Source organism: Teleopsis dalmanni, chromosome 1, assembly GCF_002237135.1.
Source record: "Teleopsis dalmanni isolate 2A chromosome 1, ASM223713v2, whole genome shotgun sequence".
Lineage (NCBI taxonomy): Eukaryota > Metazoa > Arthropoda > Insecta > Diptera > Diopsidae > Teleopsis > Teleopsis dalmanni.
Window position 1 is genome coordinate 17,129,470 of NC_051846.1, and position 15,668 is coordinate 17,145,137.

Genomic DNA, 15,668 nt, shown 5'->3' on the forward strand with positions numbered 1-15,668 from the left:
TGGAGTTTGTAAGTAGGGCTCAAATGCGTACGTATATATCGAATCTGCTTGGAGCGTTTTAGCAATTCGAGTGTAAAAAGCATTCAATATAATTTTTTATATCATAATGTATTATACAAACACAGTTGACAGAAAGCTTGGAGATTATCAAATGAAGTTTTTGTTCTTAAGTTTTGAAAAACTAAAAACCAAAACTATATTAAGAGTTCATTCCATAGGACCTTTATATACTGCAAAAACTGCAAAAACTGCAAAAAGATTGAAGAGGTTTCAGGTTTTAGAACTTCCAGGTAGAATTTAAGTATGATTTAGGAAAAGTATTTAAATAATTGTAATTTTATTTTAAGTGTTTTAATGAAAGAAACCACATAAGCTGTACTTATGATTGGTTTCTATTTACAAAACAATGAAGATAAAATATCTCAAAAAATTTGTGTGTGAATCATAGATGTATTCTAGCACGAATGGCAGTCGATGGAATTTGATACTTATTATAGGCATTTATGCAATATCAAACAGATCTTTTTGTTTTAACTCTATGCTTTATTACATTGGATGTTAGTAAAAATTCTTAAAATGCTCTACTGTAAGGCTAAAGACGATGTTTGTCACCAAAACTGAGCTCAACATCTCTGTAAAATATAGAAGCATAAAGATTAAATTAATTAATGAAATCGAAATGGAAATGAAAATGGAAAAAAGTTACGATGGATCGCGCTCTCAACAACCCATAATTAAAATACATTTACACCCCCACATTTCATTTTATTGGTGGGTTTAACGATGTTTGCAAGTTGAAACCCTCCTCTTCTCCTCGTGAATGTCAGCTTCAGCAGTACCAATTATGTACTGTAGTAAATACAATTATAGTACAATAACAAACGAAAGAGAGGCAGGCAGAGAAATGAAAGTAGCACAATTGAAAACAAAATTGAATTTGAGCGATTTACGACGATGCTCAGCCGCATGATCGCCAATAGCTCTGCAGTTCACGCGAATGTCTTGAGCCTAACTAAAATTTAGAATTTTCATGTAGAGCGACGTTTCAATGTAGTTCACGGTTTTAAATTGAACGGTTCATTTGGGATTGCGTGCGGTAATAAATTCTGAAAATTAAATAATCATTCGGAATTAATTTGGTGAAAAATAAACGAACTACGACAAACTTACAGATAAGCAAAATGCAATATTTTCTGTTTGGGTCTGCATTATGCATCCTGACTTTCAGCATTCGGAGTCTGAACGGCAATAGTATTGACAACAAGTATCACACCTTTACGACGGCTTCGTCGGAGGATGTATATACAGAACAAAATAGCAATTCGATGCTCTGCATTGACATGAGACCTCAGACAACGCTGGACATGGAAGAGGTGAGCAGTTCCCGCTTCTCAACGATTTCATGATGTATTTCAAATAATTCTCACTTTTATCTTTTTTATTTTTGTGGATTAATCAGAATTTCATTATTTGAAATTCACCGTTATTGTTTAACTACATTTGCCTACGTTAAATGAATATTTCACAAAAGATATATAATGCAGTTTCGGCCCAATTCAAAATAATTTTTTCTAGAATGCATACAGTCTTCGATAGCTTTTGACCTTAAATAATGACTTGGATGCTCGCTTGGCTTGGGGAGATCAGGCTATTCATTTAATTTAATTAAGCGTTGTTAGACTTCTTCTTCGAATATTCGTAATGTGGGCAAGTCAAAGTTCAGTCACTTAACTCATTGATTAGTGAAAATGTGTGGTCGCAATATGCTGTTTGCTTTGCATTCATTCACCATTGCATTGAAAATGATTCACCATTTCAACTATACTCTTTAGCATGGAAAACGTACTGAAATAGAAGTGGTTTTTATATTTGGAATCTGCTAATTAATTGTTGAATCACATAAGTCGGTTAGGAGTCTATCTGACTGTGGAGGGTTGGTGCGTATAGTCCCTATCGATTCCTTCATATTGTTATGTATTGATTGAGAATGGGACCAATGTGCGAATATTGGGTTACTAAGCTACTTTGTAATTGTTCTACTTTGAGTAGAGACCAAGAAAGGAGTATGGACTCCTTTTACCTTCCGCTAAATTATGTTCTCATTAGATGCAAATGCATCCTTTAACTAATCGCTGAAGAAACAAGTTAATCTAAATACGAAATTCACTTAATGCATTGAGAGAATTCGATTTTTTTTCATATGTAACATATGTTAGCTAAGACCTGATAAAGATGTTTACGAAAATCGAAAATCTGTTTTTTTTTATGACTATTTTTTTTTGTTATTATATCATTCACAACATAGTTGGAAAAGAGGGTCTTTTATTTATTATATGTATGTATGTAGGTTATTGTATGTCTTGTGAAATTATATAAATATCTACTTCTAAAGTTATTGGCTCTTCAAGGAATATAGTGACATATCAACAGCTCTCAACTGCGGTAGTTGTGGCCAAAATACATGTACCGAAATTAGCATTACTTCCTATATGATTCTCCACTTTCATTCAGTACCGGTATTTTTTCTTTTGCTTTTTAGTAATATTGCTCTTGTTGACATGTATGAGTGCAAGTATGAGTACACATATACCGAAGTATGAATGTTAGTAAATCAGTTAGTCAACTTTGCTAAGAAGATCATCATCGTAACGTCGTGTAGGTTTTATTATTAATTTATGTTTATACGAGACTCTGTTAATAGCATCAGGTAGTTATTTAGATTAATATATATTTTTAATTTAAAAGTTTTTTTTTGTTTTTATTTTATATTTCTCTATAATATTATATATAAATTGTGTTCTTGGCACTGACACTGAGATGTACCCATGATAAAATTTTGTGAATAGTTTGAAGTTTTGACATCTTTTCTAATCATTTTAGATTGTTATCTTCCCAATTTTTATATGTTGAAGGTACTTGCAGTGTCTAGTGCTGCAGAACGTGCTGCTTAACCCGTTTTACCATGACTATTTGCAGCAGAATTTGGTTGTATAAACTTCACTATATTTTTCTCTGTATAAAATCATGTGAATGAGCATATTGTCTAGATATAACTACAGGTGTCAACTCCAAAATTACAGAATTTTATTCTATAAATTTAATTGGTAATTTTGGACAAAGTACCCACTATATTTTTCTAGATTTAAGATCGAGCTTCAATTACTCGATCCTTACATCAGTTATCCAACTCAACCCACTGTCCAGATATAGCTTTAGATATAATTTAAACTGTATCTTAGATTCTCGTTGCGGAATTGTTGTATTGCTAAGGGATTAACTCATTGACATTATTATTTTCTCGCCTGAGTGAAATTTTCGAGGTTTAACTTTCATCTTCCACTTTGAAACAGCTTGTAATCGAATACTTTTTACCCAGTAGATTCTATGGATTATAATTACATAATTTACATATAATTACTAGTAGTTACATATTTAGTTATTTGCCTCGACATTGACTAGAAAATGTACGGAATTCATCATTAATCAGAATTCAATTTCACTCAATTTAAATTCAATTTAATGAAGATTACAATAGAAGGCGCAAATGAAGAGTGATTATCGCTCATTAGCACATATTTACGATAATACTTTTGTATCTTTATCTACGTTTGTAATTGTACTTCACAGATTTTAGGTTTATGGTACGGCAATGAAATTATTATGCACACACAAGGCGTCCCGGGCGTGTTTCACTACGAGAGTTGTGTGCTGATACACTTGGCCGATGTCACTCAACAAGTGAGTTCGATATTTCATTTACAATAAATTCTATATTTGTGAACATAAAAAAAAATATCTTAATTTGTGTTACTTCGTGTTTAATTGAAGATGAGAGCTCATATGCGTGATTATTCAAAGAACTACAATAATCGGCGTTCAAGCGGTTCGTCGTCCGTGGCGACAAGAGGAGCAACAAATCAATATTATCAGCAACAATATGAACACGAAATATCGACCACGAACTACTTGCGCTTGGTTTGGAGCGAGGGCATTGACGATTTGGAGTACACTTTCAATTATACTGATTTGAATCCAGGACAGTGGTTGAACGTTGGAGAACAACGTGGTTCCCTCATGGCGATGAATAAGTACACACAGTTTTCAGGCACGGTGCAAGTAGTTAAGGCCGTTAGTAATCAGTTGGTTTTAACATTTTGCGGCAACGATCTGAGAAGTTCCATATACACGATTGTGCTAAGTCGTACACCTCAAAGTCTAAGTGAAGAGGTAGATTAATATGATATTTCATACATATTTTACTTCTCATCATTTACTTATTTACTTGCAGGAATTAAGAAGCATACGCAATTTGTTATCAAGACGAGGCCTGAATACTGACACCGTAAGAAAGGTCTGCGATTCTGCAGCAGCCCATGTTGCCAAAAATGTGTCGAGTGTTTTAGTATTAATATGTGGTGCTGTTTTTGCACTCTGGAAGTACTTTTAAATGTTTATATTTTGCTCATGTATTAATTAATTAGGAAACTATGTAAGACTTTAATACTACTAAATTAAAATTTAAATATCTCTCATACCAAATCCCAAGTACATACTACTTCAACTTATTTACTACCTATTGTTAAATACTCGTCTATCGCACTATATTGAATTGGACTGGCCAAAATATTACAAATAAAAATTTTTTTTTGATAAATAGTAAATAGTTTGGTATTATTATTTTTTGTTTTTTTAAGTGCCGAAAGGTCTTTAATCAGCAATAGCCAATAAGCTAACTTAATTGTTCATTTGCGAACACAAATATAAACAGTTGATAGGTAAAAAGATACCAATGACCCTTCGATATCCTTCCATGCAAAGTTATGAAATTTAAGGACATTCGCTAGAGCATCTCATATTTTCTATGAGGCTAATCGTAAATATTGAAGAATGCAATTTCGCGGTATTTGAATATTTCTAGCACTTTGATGTTAATATTATTACAGAAAGAAATACATCTCGAAAAATGTACCGGATAATAATCTCCATAATACGTATAGTAAAATTACAAATGTAATTTAAGTACGATTTTCTTGATAGAAGCACAAAAATATCTCTATAAGGCGCGGTGATAATGAATACTTAATGTAATATTTTTAAATAATGTGCTCACATTTTATAAAATATTGGAAGCAGCGAACAATGCTATAACCATAAACTAGAATTATGGCATGGATATCCCCATGTGTTCACAACAATAAAGCAAAAAGCACCTAAGATGGACAAGAAATGTAATAAGATCCTTTCGATTTTCTAGCCAAAAACGTTTTCGGTTGGTTTAATAAGCCTGAAACAGAGGCCGAAACAGAGGTAGCTCAAAATTAAGATGGATGGACGTAATTGACCAAGATGCAGTGAAGTCATGTATAAATTGTTGAGAGATGCGAAGTTTGACGTTGTGACGAATGGAAACGAAAGCTCAACATCCAAAAATGCAGAAGGTGCTGTTCAATGACCTTATCAATGATGGTGATAATATCATAATTATTATAATAAAATAAAATGTATTCTGAAATGTTTATATATAAAGGTAGGATATGATCTGGATATGGAACTGAAGGTTTTGAATAAAAACATTAAATTTAAAATAAATAATGAATTAGATTCAATTTGTATTTGGTATATAATTTAGATAATTTAAGCATTCTGTTGTTTGTTCAAGTTGGCTAATTTAAACCAATTAAGTGCTTACCATAAGAGCACTTCCTCTACGATATATGCTAGACAAACCAAATCTACGCCTCGTCTGTAGGCGTTGAGACTAATTAAATTACTCGTACATTTAATTAAAGCATTAACGTAATAAGTGGATCAAAATGACTTAAGATGTCATGAGAGCAAATTACTACAATGATTAGAGTTCAAATAAGATTCATTAATTGCAATACTTTGTCAGAATATTTGAAATGACTAGATACGGGGGTGGGTAATGACTACGTATTGTGGAATGCAGTCATTTCTCACTTAAAAGTTATTTGGTTAATAAAAGTCGTGATGCTTAATAGATTGGTTTTTTTTAATTTTATTTTACATATATGAACACTAATGACAGTCCTTAACAATGAAAGAGAAAACACATAACAATTTAAAAAGAATTTTAAAATATTTTTTTTAGAAATAGCCACTACAGTGATTCTTGTCGATAAAATTATAAGATATAGTAAATATATAGATCGACAGCTGCGAAGCATGGGCAGAATTTACTGGTTGATGTGCCATTCAAACAGCCAACTAGTGGTGTGGTGATAATGAACATACACTGATAGGCTATTTAAATTCTAAATACCAAAATTTTACTTGACGGAATATTATTCCATTGCTGACCATAAAAAGTTCTTTATCTTTTTCCCAAGATTAACCTATTTGAATTTGTGGGTAAGTGACCTTATTAATGCTTTAACTTAAAAACCATTTGATTTTCGTAATATTTGTTTGTGAATGCATTCATTCTATTCATGTATTTGCAATCTAAAATTTATACATGAACATGATCAACTGCTGAAACAAAATCAAAAAAATATATATTTTACAGAAATAACTGAACATTTCTTACTACATTCAAGCATTCACTCACGAATACAAAACTCATTCACTCATTTGCTTGCCATTCGCATCGTATTCACGTGCGTGTTCCAGTGTAATACCTTGTGATCAAAAAAGAACTTAGTTCTTTTTTTGAGTTCCCGCGCTTATCCAATCGGTAAATTTTTTTATTTTCATGTTGGCAACACTATTATGCACATTCTGTCGAAGTTTAACGCATATCGTACGATTACTTTTTGTTTGGCGTCTATACAAAGAAGTCGAAAAATTTTCGTGTGGCAATTTTTAGCTGAATTTCATTCAAAAAAAGCGTCGTTGTGATGTGGCCAAAGAGATGATTTCCAACGCAGATAGTGACCCCACATTCATCTAACGCATCAGGTTTCTTCGATATTCGTGGTGTGGTGCACTATGAATTTCTTCCGGACGGTCAAACGGCCAAACGGTCAAAAAAAGAGTTTTATTTGGCTGTTATGCGTCGTAAAAGGAAAACTCATGGATTTTACACCACGATAACGCACCGGCTCACACAGCGTTGGTTGTGTCACAGTTTTTGGTCAAAAACTCCACCAATATCATTAACCAAGCACCGAGCACCGTACTCTCCAAATATGGCCCCGTGTGACTTTTTCCTCTTCCCTCGCCCCCGACTCAAATTGCCATTACGAGAACCATAGACGCGTTTTGAGACCATAGAGGTCATAAAAGAGAATTCGTTGCGTGAACTAAAGGCCATATCTTCGGCGGCCTATAAAACTTGAATGGAAAATCGGATCAAGCGTTGGCATGCATGTATTGCCGCAGGAGGAGAGTACTTTGAAGACGATAATAAAGAAAATGATTAAAAATTAAAATTTTGCGTTTTTTTAACTTCTCGTTCTTTTTTGATGGAATGGTATATTGGAATTCATCAACAAATCAAGTTAAAAATCAAATAGATCAAAGTTTTAAGGTTGTTTGACGTAGCGATTCTCAACAAAAATATTTTAGTACACACTGAGAAAGTTCTCCCATAAAGTGAACCTATTGTGATAACATATAGTAGCTTAAAAACTGAATTTAAGCGTTATGGATCTAGGAAACCATATTAAATGTAGTTTTGATCTAGTGAGCAATATTTTTAAAGAAAATACTTAAATTGAGAATTATAGTAGATAGATGCCCATTGGCAAGGCAAGTGCCGTGTGGTAAGAGAACTATAACAGTCATTGAAAGGAGCTTCCATTCGGTCGTTATATAAATCTAGTTTCTTTTCCTTTTCCCTGATTTACAACTTTTTGAACAGTCATTGAAAGAAGTTCCTATCTGAGCAGTATGCAAACCTATTAGACAAGGTACTGTTAGTACCAAACACTGAGGGGGCTACATAAATAAATTGATTTAAAAGCCGATAGCCACAAAGGAGTTTTTTTTTGTCGATTAAACTTATACACATATAATTCAATACTTGGTATCGAAGCTAATATGTTGAAGTACCATACGTATAAAATTTGAATATCTAAAGACAAAGTGGAATATTGAATGTTCAAATGGATTAAGTTAGAATTAAATATATTAATATATACCTTATTATATAAATAAGTATATATATTAATATATTAATACTAATTTAAAAAATAACATAGCAGAGTATATATCATAATACTTAAATTATTTTATAAATATTTTCAAATTTCGCTGATTTTGAAAAATGAGCTTAGCAACACAAAATGTGAACATTCGTTCTCAAAAATATTACAAAATCCGCCTATCTAACCACCGAAAACAAAAACACTCATAAACTTCTTGAATGTCTTCAAGCCACTTGCAAACGCCTGATAAGATCACTAAGTTCTCCATGAAAGTGTTAACAATAAAGTGTGCCAATGTAAATATTATAAAATAATTCGATTATTTCTTCAGTAATAAAAACAAAAACAAAATCCATCATAAATTTCATTTAAAACATAAACTAATAAACAATTTGTTTTGGTATTGAACCTATCAACAAAATTGTTTATATTTCAGATACAATAACACAAAAACACAAGTGAGTAACGAATCAATTACACTACTACGCTCCGTGAACTGTCGTACGAAGTCATAAGCTGAAAGGGTGAAAGAGGTCGATCGGCACTTTGTTTTGTATTACCGCTGATAAGCACGGTTCCTCCACATTATGCATTGACATGAGCTCACTTTTATTCGTACCATATCATCTGAAATTGTTGCTCTTGAACTTGTAATGACTTCGACCACTAGAAGTAATGTTCTTATACACCTGAAAATCATTTCTGAAATCTCCATGTATACCATATATCTACATTTATTCCAATATAAATTTTTTTTAATGAAAACTAATGAAAAGTATTGTGCTTTTCATAATGACGTCATTAATTTCTACTTAGACTTTGTATTTGCGTTTTGGAAATCAATACTTAGATTATAGTACTTTGTCCAAAGTCCATTAAACACGAGATAAATAGGCGACTTTATGGGAAAATATGATTGGAAAACAAAAAATATTTTCGAAATATCTCAATGGTTTATAATTGACGTCACATATATATAATAAAATTTTTTTAAACAATTATTTTTATTGGGTCTTGAAGAAGATACCAGAGCTTGATTTGCCTTAAAATTGATATGAAGTATAATACACAGAGAATTTAAAAATTACTAGGCTCATTAGGCATATTTACAGACTGAAAATGTTTAAGCAGAGAATATGTATGAACATTTCTTCTTATTTTTTATGGTGCAATCCGTTTTTATGGTGCAATCCAGCAGCACATTTTTATTTTCTTTTTGGTAGAGTTAGCTGACACTTTAACTGCTGTTCATATCAATGAATATTTTTAAGCACTCTCTGCATGCATAGGTAAAGTGAACCGGCAATTCATAACACACCCAATCTCTGACTTAAACAATTTAATGAATAATTAATTATATTGATATTCATTAAAATTTTTTATTATTTTTTTCTACGCAGTTTGCTAGCATTTTTTTCTTAATTTCTATTTGTATGTTCAATAGCAGTTAGCAGATATATTGGCTACAATAGGAGCAAGTAGGACCGTTTCATATTTATTAATAAAACCAAATTCAATGTCTGACTTAATGGCTTCTTTGAATAATGTTGAGGACGTTTTAACATATAGGTGGACAAATATTTTGTTCTAGGCAAAACATGCTCAGTATCTCAGTATCTATGCGTATGTTCCTGAACACCAGCAATCCAAGACAACTACAGTTGATCTAGTAGTATTGACACGTTTTTGTAATAAGCTCCCAGGTTCAGATCTTTTATACGAAAGTCTGGCCAACAGGGATGTTCTGCATGTTGTAAGGCACTTAAACATATAATTGTTACCTAGTTGAAGAAACTAGAGATATGTGCTTCTCTTAATGGTCTCTAAACCTATAACCTCTCCTATTTTATTAAATCAATTCCTTATTTATTTTATTCTTTTATTCAACGATGGTGATCAGCTGATAAGCAAAAAAAAACATTAATCATTCTATTTTATTTTCTTTAGATGTCCAAAATGAATTGTCACTAACTATTATATAAGTTACAAAGTCCCGTTAACAAGCATTCAACAGGTCAAATTTTTTCCGGAGTTTAAACGGTTGTACGATTTAGTATGCAGAAAAATAGTAGATAGAAAAACATGTAGAACAAACAACAATCACCTGTATCTGTCATTATAAATATAATACCCGCTACCAGATGTAATACATATATAGTGTGTGCTAAATCTGATTCATTTACATTATATCTCGATAAACTAATAAAGACAAATCACTTATTTTTCTATGACATAAATAACTAATAATAAGAATTGACGTATAAAGTTCAATTTCCACGAATCGAGTCACTTTCATACCCTTTGTTTTCATCCTTGCGTAAATTTAAATAAATATTTTTGTTGTGACAGATATTTTTAATAGTGTATTCGCATTAAGACAAATATTTCTTTTTTTTCACATTTGCGTAAGAAAGTCAAGATTTCAAAAAATACGCAAACTAAACACGTACTTACATTATTTATTAGAAAGAAAAAATATAATGTAATATAAATATTATTAATTCATTGAAATCATATTGCCATTTGATATATTCTTGAATAAAGACGGGTGCCCACTGCACTGAAAACTCAAAGCTCAAAATTTGATGAGAAGCAGCAGACGTTTCTTATCAGCAGTCGCAGCGATCACCAGTCGTAGCTAAAGCAAGACAATCTAACACTTTCGTTAGGCGTGTTAGCCCGAATCAAAAGGCAGCATGGGCACGAATCAGAGCCGAAGAAATTGTAAATCACCGAACTATCGGGCTCATCGGGCTCATCGGTATAAAAAGAATACAATTCGTTTGAGTTTGTACAGAAATAGGTGAACTGTTCAGTGAACGTGTAACGTATTGACGTAGAGAAAACTGATTTACAAGAAATTAAGTAATACAAGGGATTATACTTACTTCAATAGAACGGTACTGTGATAAATAATAAAACAATGTCTGCTGTAAGCAATGTCAACTCTTTGGTTGGTGCCACGACCCGCTATATCGCTGGTCGGAATGCTATGCAAACAGTGTACTGGCGCACATCATCGGCAACAAACGGCAAAATGTTGAAATACAATAAGACTTGCGAATTCGACAAATCACAACAACTTCCACCAAGTATACGATTCCAGAATTTTAATCACACCTTTAAACCACAATAGAAGTAATCACAATCACGACATCACAAGGAAACAGAATCTAGTCCAATAAGTCCATAAAGTGTTCAAACTCTTAAGATAATGGCTAAATCGATAAGAGCTTCACTCAACTAAACTAACTGCTTGCATTGAATGGAGGCGACCATAAAGGAAGCAGTGGAAGCTAAGAATCACAAAAATTAAAAAACAAATATTCTACTAAACTATTCGAAACTCAGAATCGGATAGCTCCTACATATAATATACGTATAAATATAAAATAAAAAAATTATTTATTTATTACTTTTAAAATATTTATTTTAATTTCATATTACTTGAATTGTGTGAACACATCGTAATTTCTTTGAATGATCAGATATCTCAACTAGGATATGTGATGTGATTAAAAGGTTTATTATATTTTTAATAAACTGGGTGCTACGTTATTATGTTTACATTTGTTCTCGAAGAGTTCCAATGTAGCATGGTTTTTTGAATAGTCGACGTATGACTGCAGTTGAATTTGCAACTTACTCAACACAACAGATCCGAAAAAATTTGGTTCTATAATTTATTTGTAAATCAATGCACTGTTTTTAATATTCGGTGTTTTGCAGAATACTAGAGAGTAAAATATATTTTATTTGTAGGCAATACTTTCTCTATCGTTATGGAACATATAAGTCCATATGAATATCTTGCCCATTGTCAGGCATTGGTACTTTACTGTGTTATCCTAAGTTATTCTTGTTTATTTTTAGTTTCTTAGTTTATTTTTGTGGTGTTGTTTTCATTTTTTCTCGATTTGGGCATAATGCAGGACCTTCGGAAATCTTTGTGAAACTATTTTAACTTTGCCGACAACTATCAATCACTTTTATTAGTAAAAGTGGGATAAATTAAATTTCAACATTTAATTCAGTTTGTCAGACTATATCGTAAGTCTTTACAATATCGAACATCAACATGACTCTTGATGTTCTCATACTTAGAATGGTGTAGATTGTAGATTGCTTGCTCCGCTCGTGCTAGTTCAAGTGCTCTATGCTATCTTTATTCAAATACAACATAGATTGTTGTAATTTGCAACAGAGTTCTGCGAATTTAAATGCAATGCAAATGATTTATTCCATATACAAACAAAAGGATATTTATAGGAGTTTTATAAAAAACTCAAAGGGAAGGGAAGATATTTTGTCTTTTATAAATAAAGACATGTCTTGATCAAATTATATGAACTTTATTTTAATTAGTTAAAAATGTACATCATTTTAATTTTACATCATTTAATTTAATATTAAGTTGAGGAATTCACAATATCTTCATGGTTAGTGCTGTAGATAGGTAGCAAAATATATCTTTCAAAATATATCTCAGCTTATAATCTTTTCAGTTATTCTTTATTTTTTGTGTCTAAGCATTTGCTTATTCAAAGTCCATTTTTGTTTTTAACGTAACAGTAGGAAAGTATTAAAAATAAGACTTATATTAAGTTAACAAATCATATTGTTAAACAAATTAATTTGTTTTATATTTTTAAATATATAAATTCTTTAGAAATTGCTTTTAAGTGATCTGCATATTCCAAGAGGTCAGGATTTACGTATCTGTTCGCGAATACCAAATATTGGTTCATTTAAACTATATGGTTTATGGCTATCGCATCGACTATAACCTTCAATTAACTTATTCCCTTCAATATGTTAATTTATTTATTTCACATTTGAAATAAGACGACAAATATCAGTTCTTATCTATTGATAATTATATTTTAAATTTGTTTATTAGAAAGTTTTACACTGCAGTTTAAAATCGTAACCTTGGCATCATTTTAATAATCTTACCACTATTAAGGTCATGCGATTATTATGTGTGAAAAATTTCTTATTAATTTTAAAATTCAACGACCTTTAAGGCGATATAAAAATAAAACAAATAAAGATTAAGGTCGAAAGAAATTTTTGGTTTAAAAAGTTTAAGTTCGAAATATCTTAAATTAATACTCTTACGATTTCCGTATATAATTTATTCCATAAATTTGATTCTATTATTATATCAAAAATATATATGGAATATATATATCGATAATATTCCATAAATTACTTACCATATTAATAGTAATACATTCGATAAAAACTCTTTAGTCTTGAGGTTTAGTTGAAGACTTTAGAAGTAATCGCAACTCAATTGCAGAATATTGTCATGGAACAAAAGTTTGTTTTATACGGAAAAGATACATAATCAATGTTGTTTAGGTGTTCTCTTTTCTATGCCATGTGTTGAACTCGTGCTCGAATCTTCGTGCTTCCGATCTTAACACCCATTCATATGTAGCGCTTTACACTTGTACGAACATAACAAAAACAAAACGAACATATGTGTTCGATCCAACCTTTGTTTTTGTTCTCATCGCCGTCGTAGAGATAAGATTCTCATACGACAAAAGAATAAAAAACCATAAAAATTAAATTGAACTACCAGTCTATTATCAGTCATCATCGTCAGTCGTCATCGTATGAAAAAATATTCACACTTAAAATAATCACATTACAGTCCTTAACATTGTAGTGGGTGGCAAATAATTCATTAATTTGGGTCATTTTATTTCGAATATCTCGGAAAATTCTAAGCCTATATGAATCACTGATTCTTATTTAAGTTAGATTATGAGAATCAATTTTAAAGTATTGCCAATTATTAATTAATTCAACAATCGCTAATCACTAAAAAATGCTAAATTTAATCTCAAGCTGTACAGAGGCCGCAATTAGACACCTCTTCAAAAAATTTGTAATATTTATTAAAAATTTTTTAATTACAACTTTATTTGTTATAATTAAAAAATTATTATATTATTATATAATATTATTATATCATATAACTTTATTTGTCCACTAAATCAAATTCATATCAGTCATAAATGTTATTATATATGTATAAAAATTCCTTTAAATTTGTGTAATTTAGCTAAACTCTTATATTCCGGAAGGAAAATTAGGAACCTTATTAATAGACATGGAGTCAACACTATAAATGTGTTCTTAAAAATTAATTAATCTTCAGCTAGAAGACATGATAGTCTCATACTTCTCATAAACAATCCGGGAAAATATAAAAATTGCAGATCCTTCCTGATTTATCAATACTGATAAATATGAACATTCTATAATTGCAGTTATCCTTTATCTTTCACTTAAAAACGATTTGACAATTCTTCGATTACAGTTTTATCAGTTATAACTTTTACTTTATTATACGCATATATGTCCAAAGTGAATAACACATAGAGCACCGGAACCAGCACATATCCTTGCATTGATAGAATAAACTAATAATGCCACTCAAACTTAAAATATTATAATGTCCAAATTGGATAAACGTCGAAAAGACGTTTATGGTCCACCATTAAATAAAAAGTATGTAATATTTGTAGATGATGTATCAATACCTTTAAAAAAAACTTATGGTGTACAACCTCCCATTGAGTTATTGAGAATGGGTGCACAACCACATCATATGATGTGATATGATCTCAGAACAACACAACCTTTAAAGCTCATCGATTTGAAAATGCTAACGGCTATTGGACCACCAGCAACTGACTGTACGTTAAAGTATCAATTACTGCACTTGGATTTAAAAATCAAATAATAGCTACAGAAAGTAGTTTTAAGTCTTATGGAGAATATTTTAAGTGGACGTCAAGAAATGCCACAACGCAATATTGTCTCTGCATAAATGTGTCTATTATTATCGTAACTTTTGGGTGATATTGCTGAAATACTTCATAGCCCACCAATTCACGAATCCAAATGAATAGTTTAGTAGAATTGCAATTCATTTAATACCAAGGAATATTGACAAAGAGATAGTGCTGGAGAAACTTCAGTTGACTTGATCGAAGCACTGTATTTATATATATAGATTATCATTATTACTAAAAATGTCTGAAATTCCCTTTCCAGTAAATTTCTGATTACTGAACTGTCAAAATTAATTAAAACTGTCAAAATTAATTAAAACTGTCAAAAATTAATTAATTAATTAATTAAAAAACTTAATCATCTCAAAGCACCCTGGAGAATGTTGATAGTTAAGCGGCATTATGGCAAGCTATTTTCTGGTTTATTTCGTTTTAATATCATTATGTTATTTCTTCTGTACTTTTCCACTGTCTGGAAAAATTATCTAATCTTAGCATTGCATTCTAAATAGGTATACCATATATATGCTGACCGTCGCAATCATTAGGTGGAAGATTTTGAATAGTAAGTAAACAAAAATGGAATGGAAAAGAAAAACATTTTATTCATTTCATTCATATATTTTTTTTTTATATTATAATTTTAATGTATTTTCATTATTTTAAATTATTTTATTTATCTTTATATAATAATACATACATATAGAGTTCTGTTTAATTATTTTATGTGTATATATAATCT

The 15,668-nt window shown here is 30.9% G+C and overlaps 2 protein-coding genes across 2 annotated transcripts; both read left to right on the forward strand.

Annotated features, from left to right (window-relative positions):
- The first annotated feature begins 1,031 nt into the window (after nucleotides 1–1,031).
- Nucleotides 1,032–4,653, forward strand: LOC119672369. Its single transcript, XM_038083393.1, has 4 exons — nucleotides 1,032–1,373; nucleotides 3,628–3,738; nucleotides 3,829–4,227; nucleotides 4,289–4,653. The coding sequence occupies exons 1-4, from the start codon at nucleotides 1,182–1,184 to the stop codon at nucleotides 4,445–4,447; spliced, it is 861 nt and encodes a 286-aa protein (XP_037939321.1). The 5' UTR covers nucleotides 1,032–1,181; the 3' UTR covers nucleotides 4,448–4,653.
- Nucleotides 4,654–10,894: 6,241 nt separating this feature from the next.
- LOC119668984 lies at nucleotides 10,895–11,363 on the forward strand. Its single transcript, XM_038078703.1, has one exon. It carries the CDS (start codon nucleotides 11,035–11,037, stop codon nucleotides 11,245–11,247), a length of 213 nt encoding a protein of 70 aa, XP_037934631.1. The 5' UTR covers nucleotides 10,895–11,034; the 3' UTR covers nucleotides 11,248–11,363.
- Nucleotides 11,364–15,668: the final 4,305 nt, after the last annotated feature.

Coding starts and splice junctions, on each gene's coding strand:
- LOC119672369 (XM_038083393.1), top strand. CDS start 1,182: ATGCAATATTTTCTGTTTGGGTCTGCATTATGCATCCTGACTTTCAGC. Junction 1,374..3,627: donor CAACGCTGGACATGGAAGAG/GTGAGCAGTTCC, acceptor TGTACTTCACAG/ATTTTAGGTTTATGGTACGG. Junction 3,739..3,828: donor TGGCCGATGTCACTCAACAA/GTGAGTTCGATA, acceptor GTTTAATTGAAG/ATGAGAGCTCATATGCGTGA.
- LOC119668984 (XM_038078703.1), top strand. CDS start 11,035: ATGTCTGCTGTAAGCAATGTCAACTCTTTGGTTGGTGCCACGACCCGC.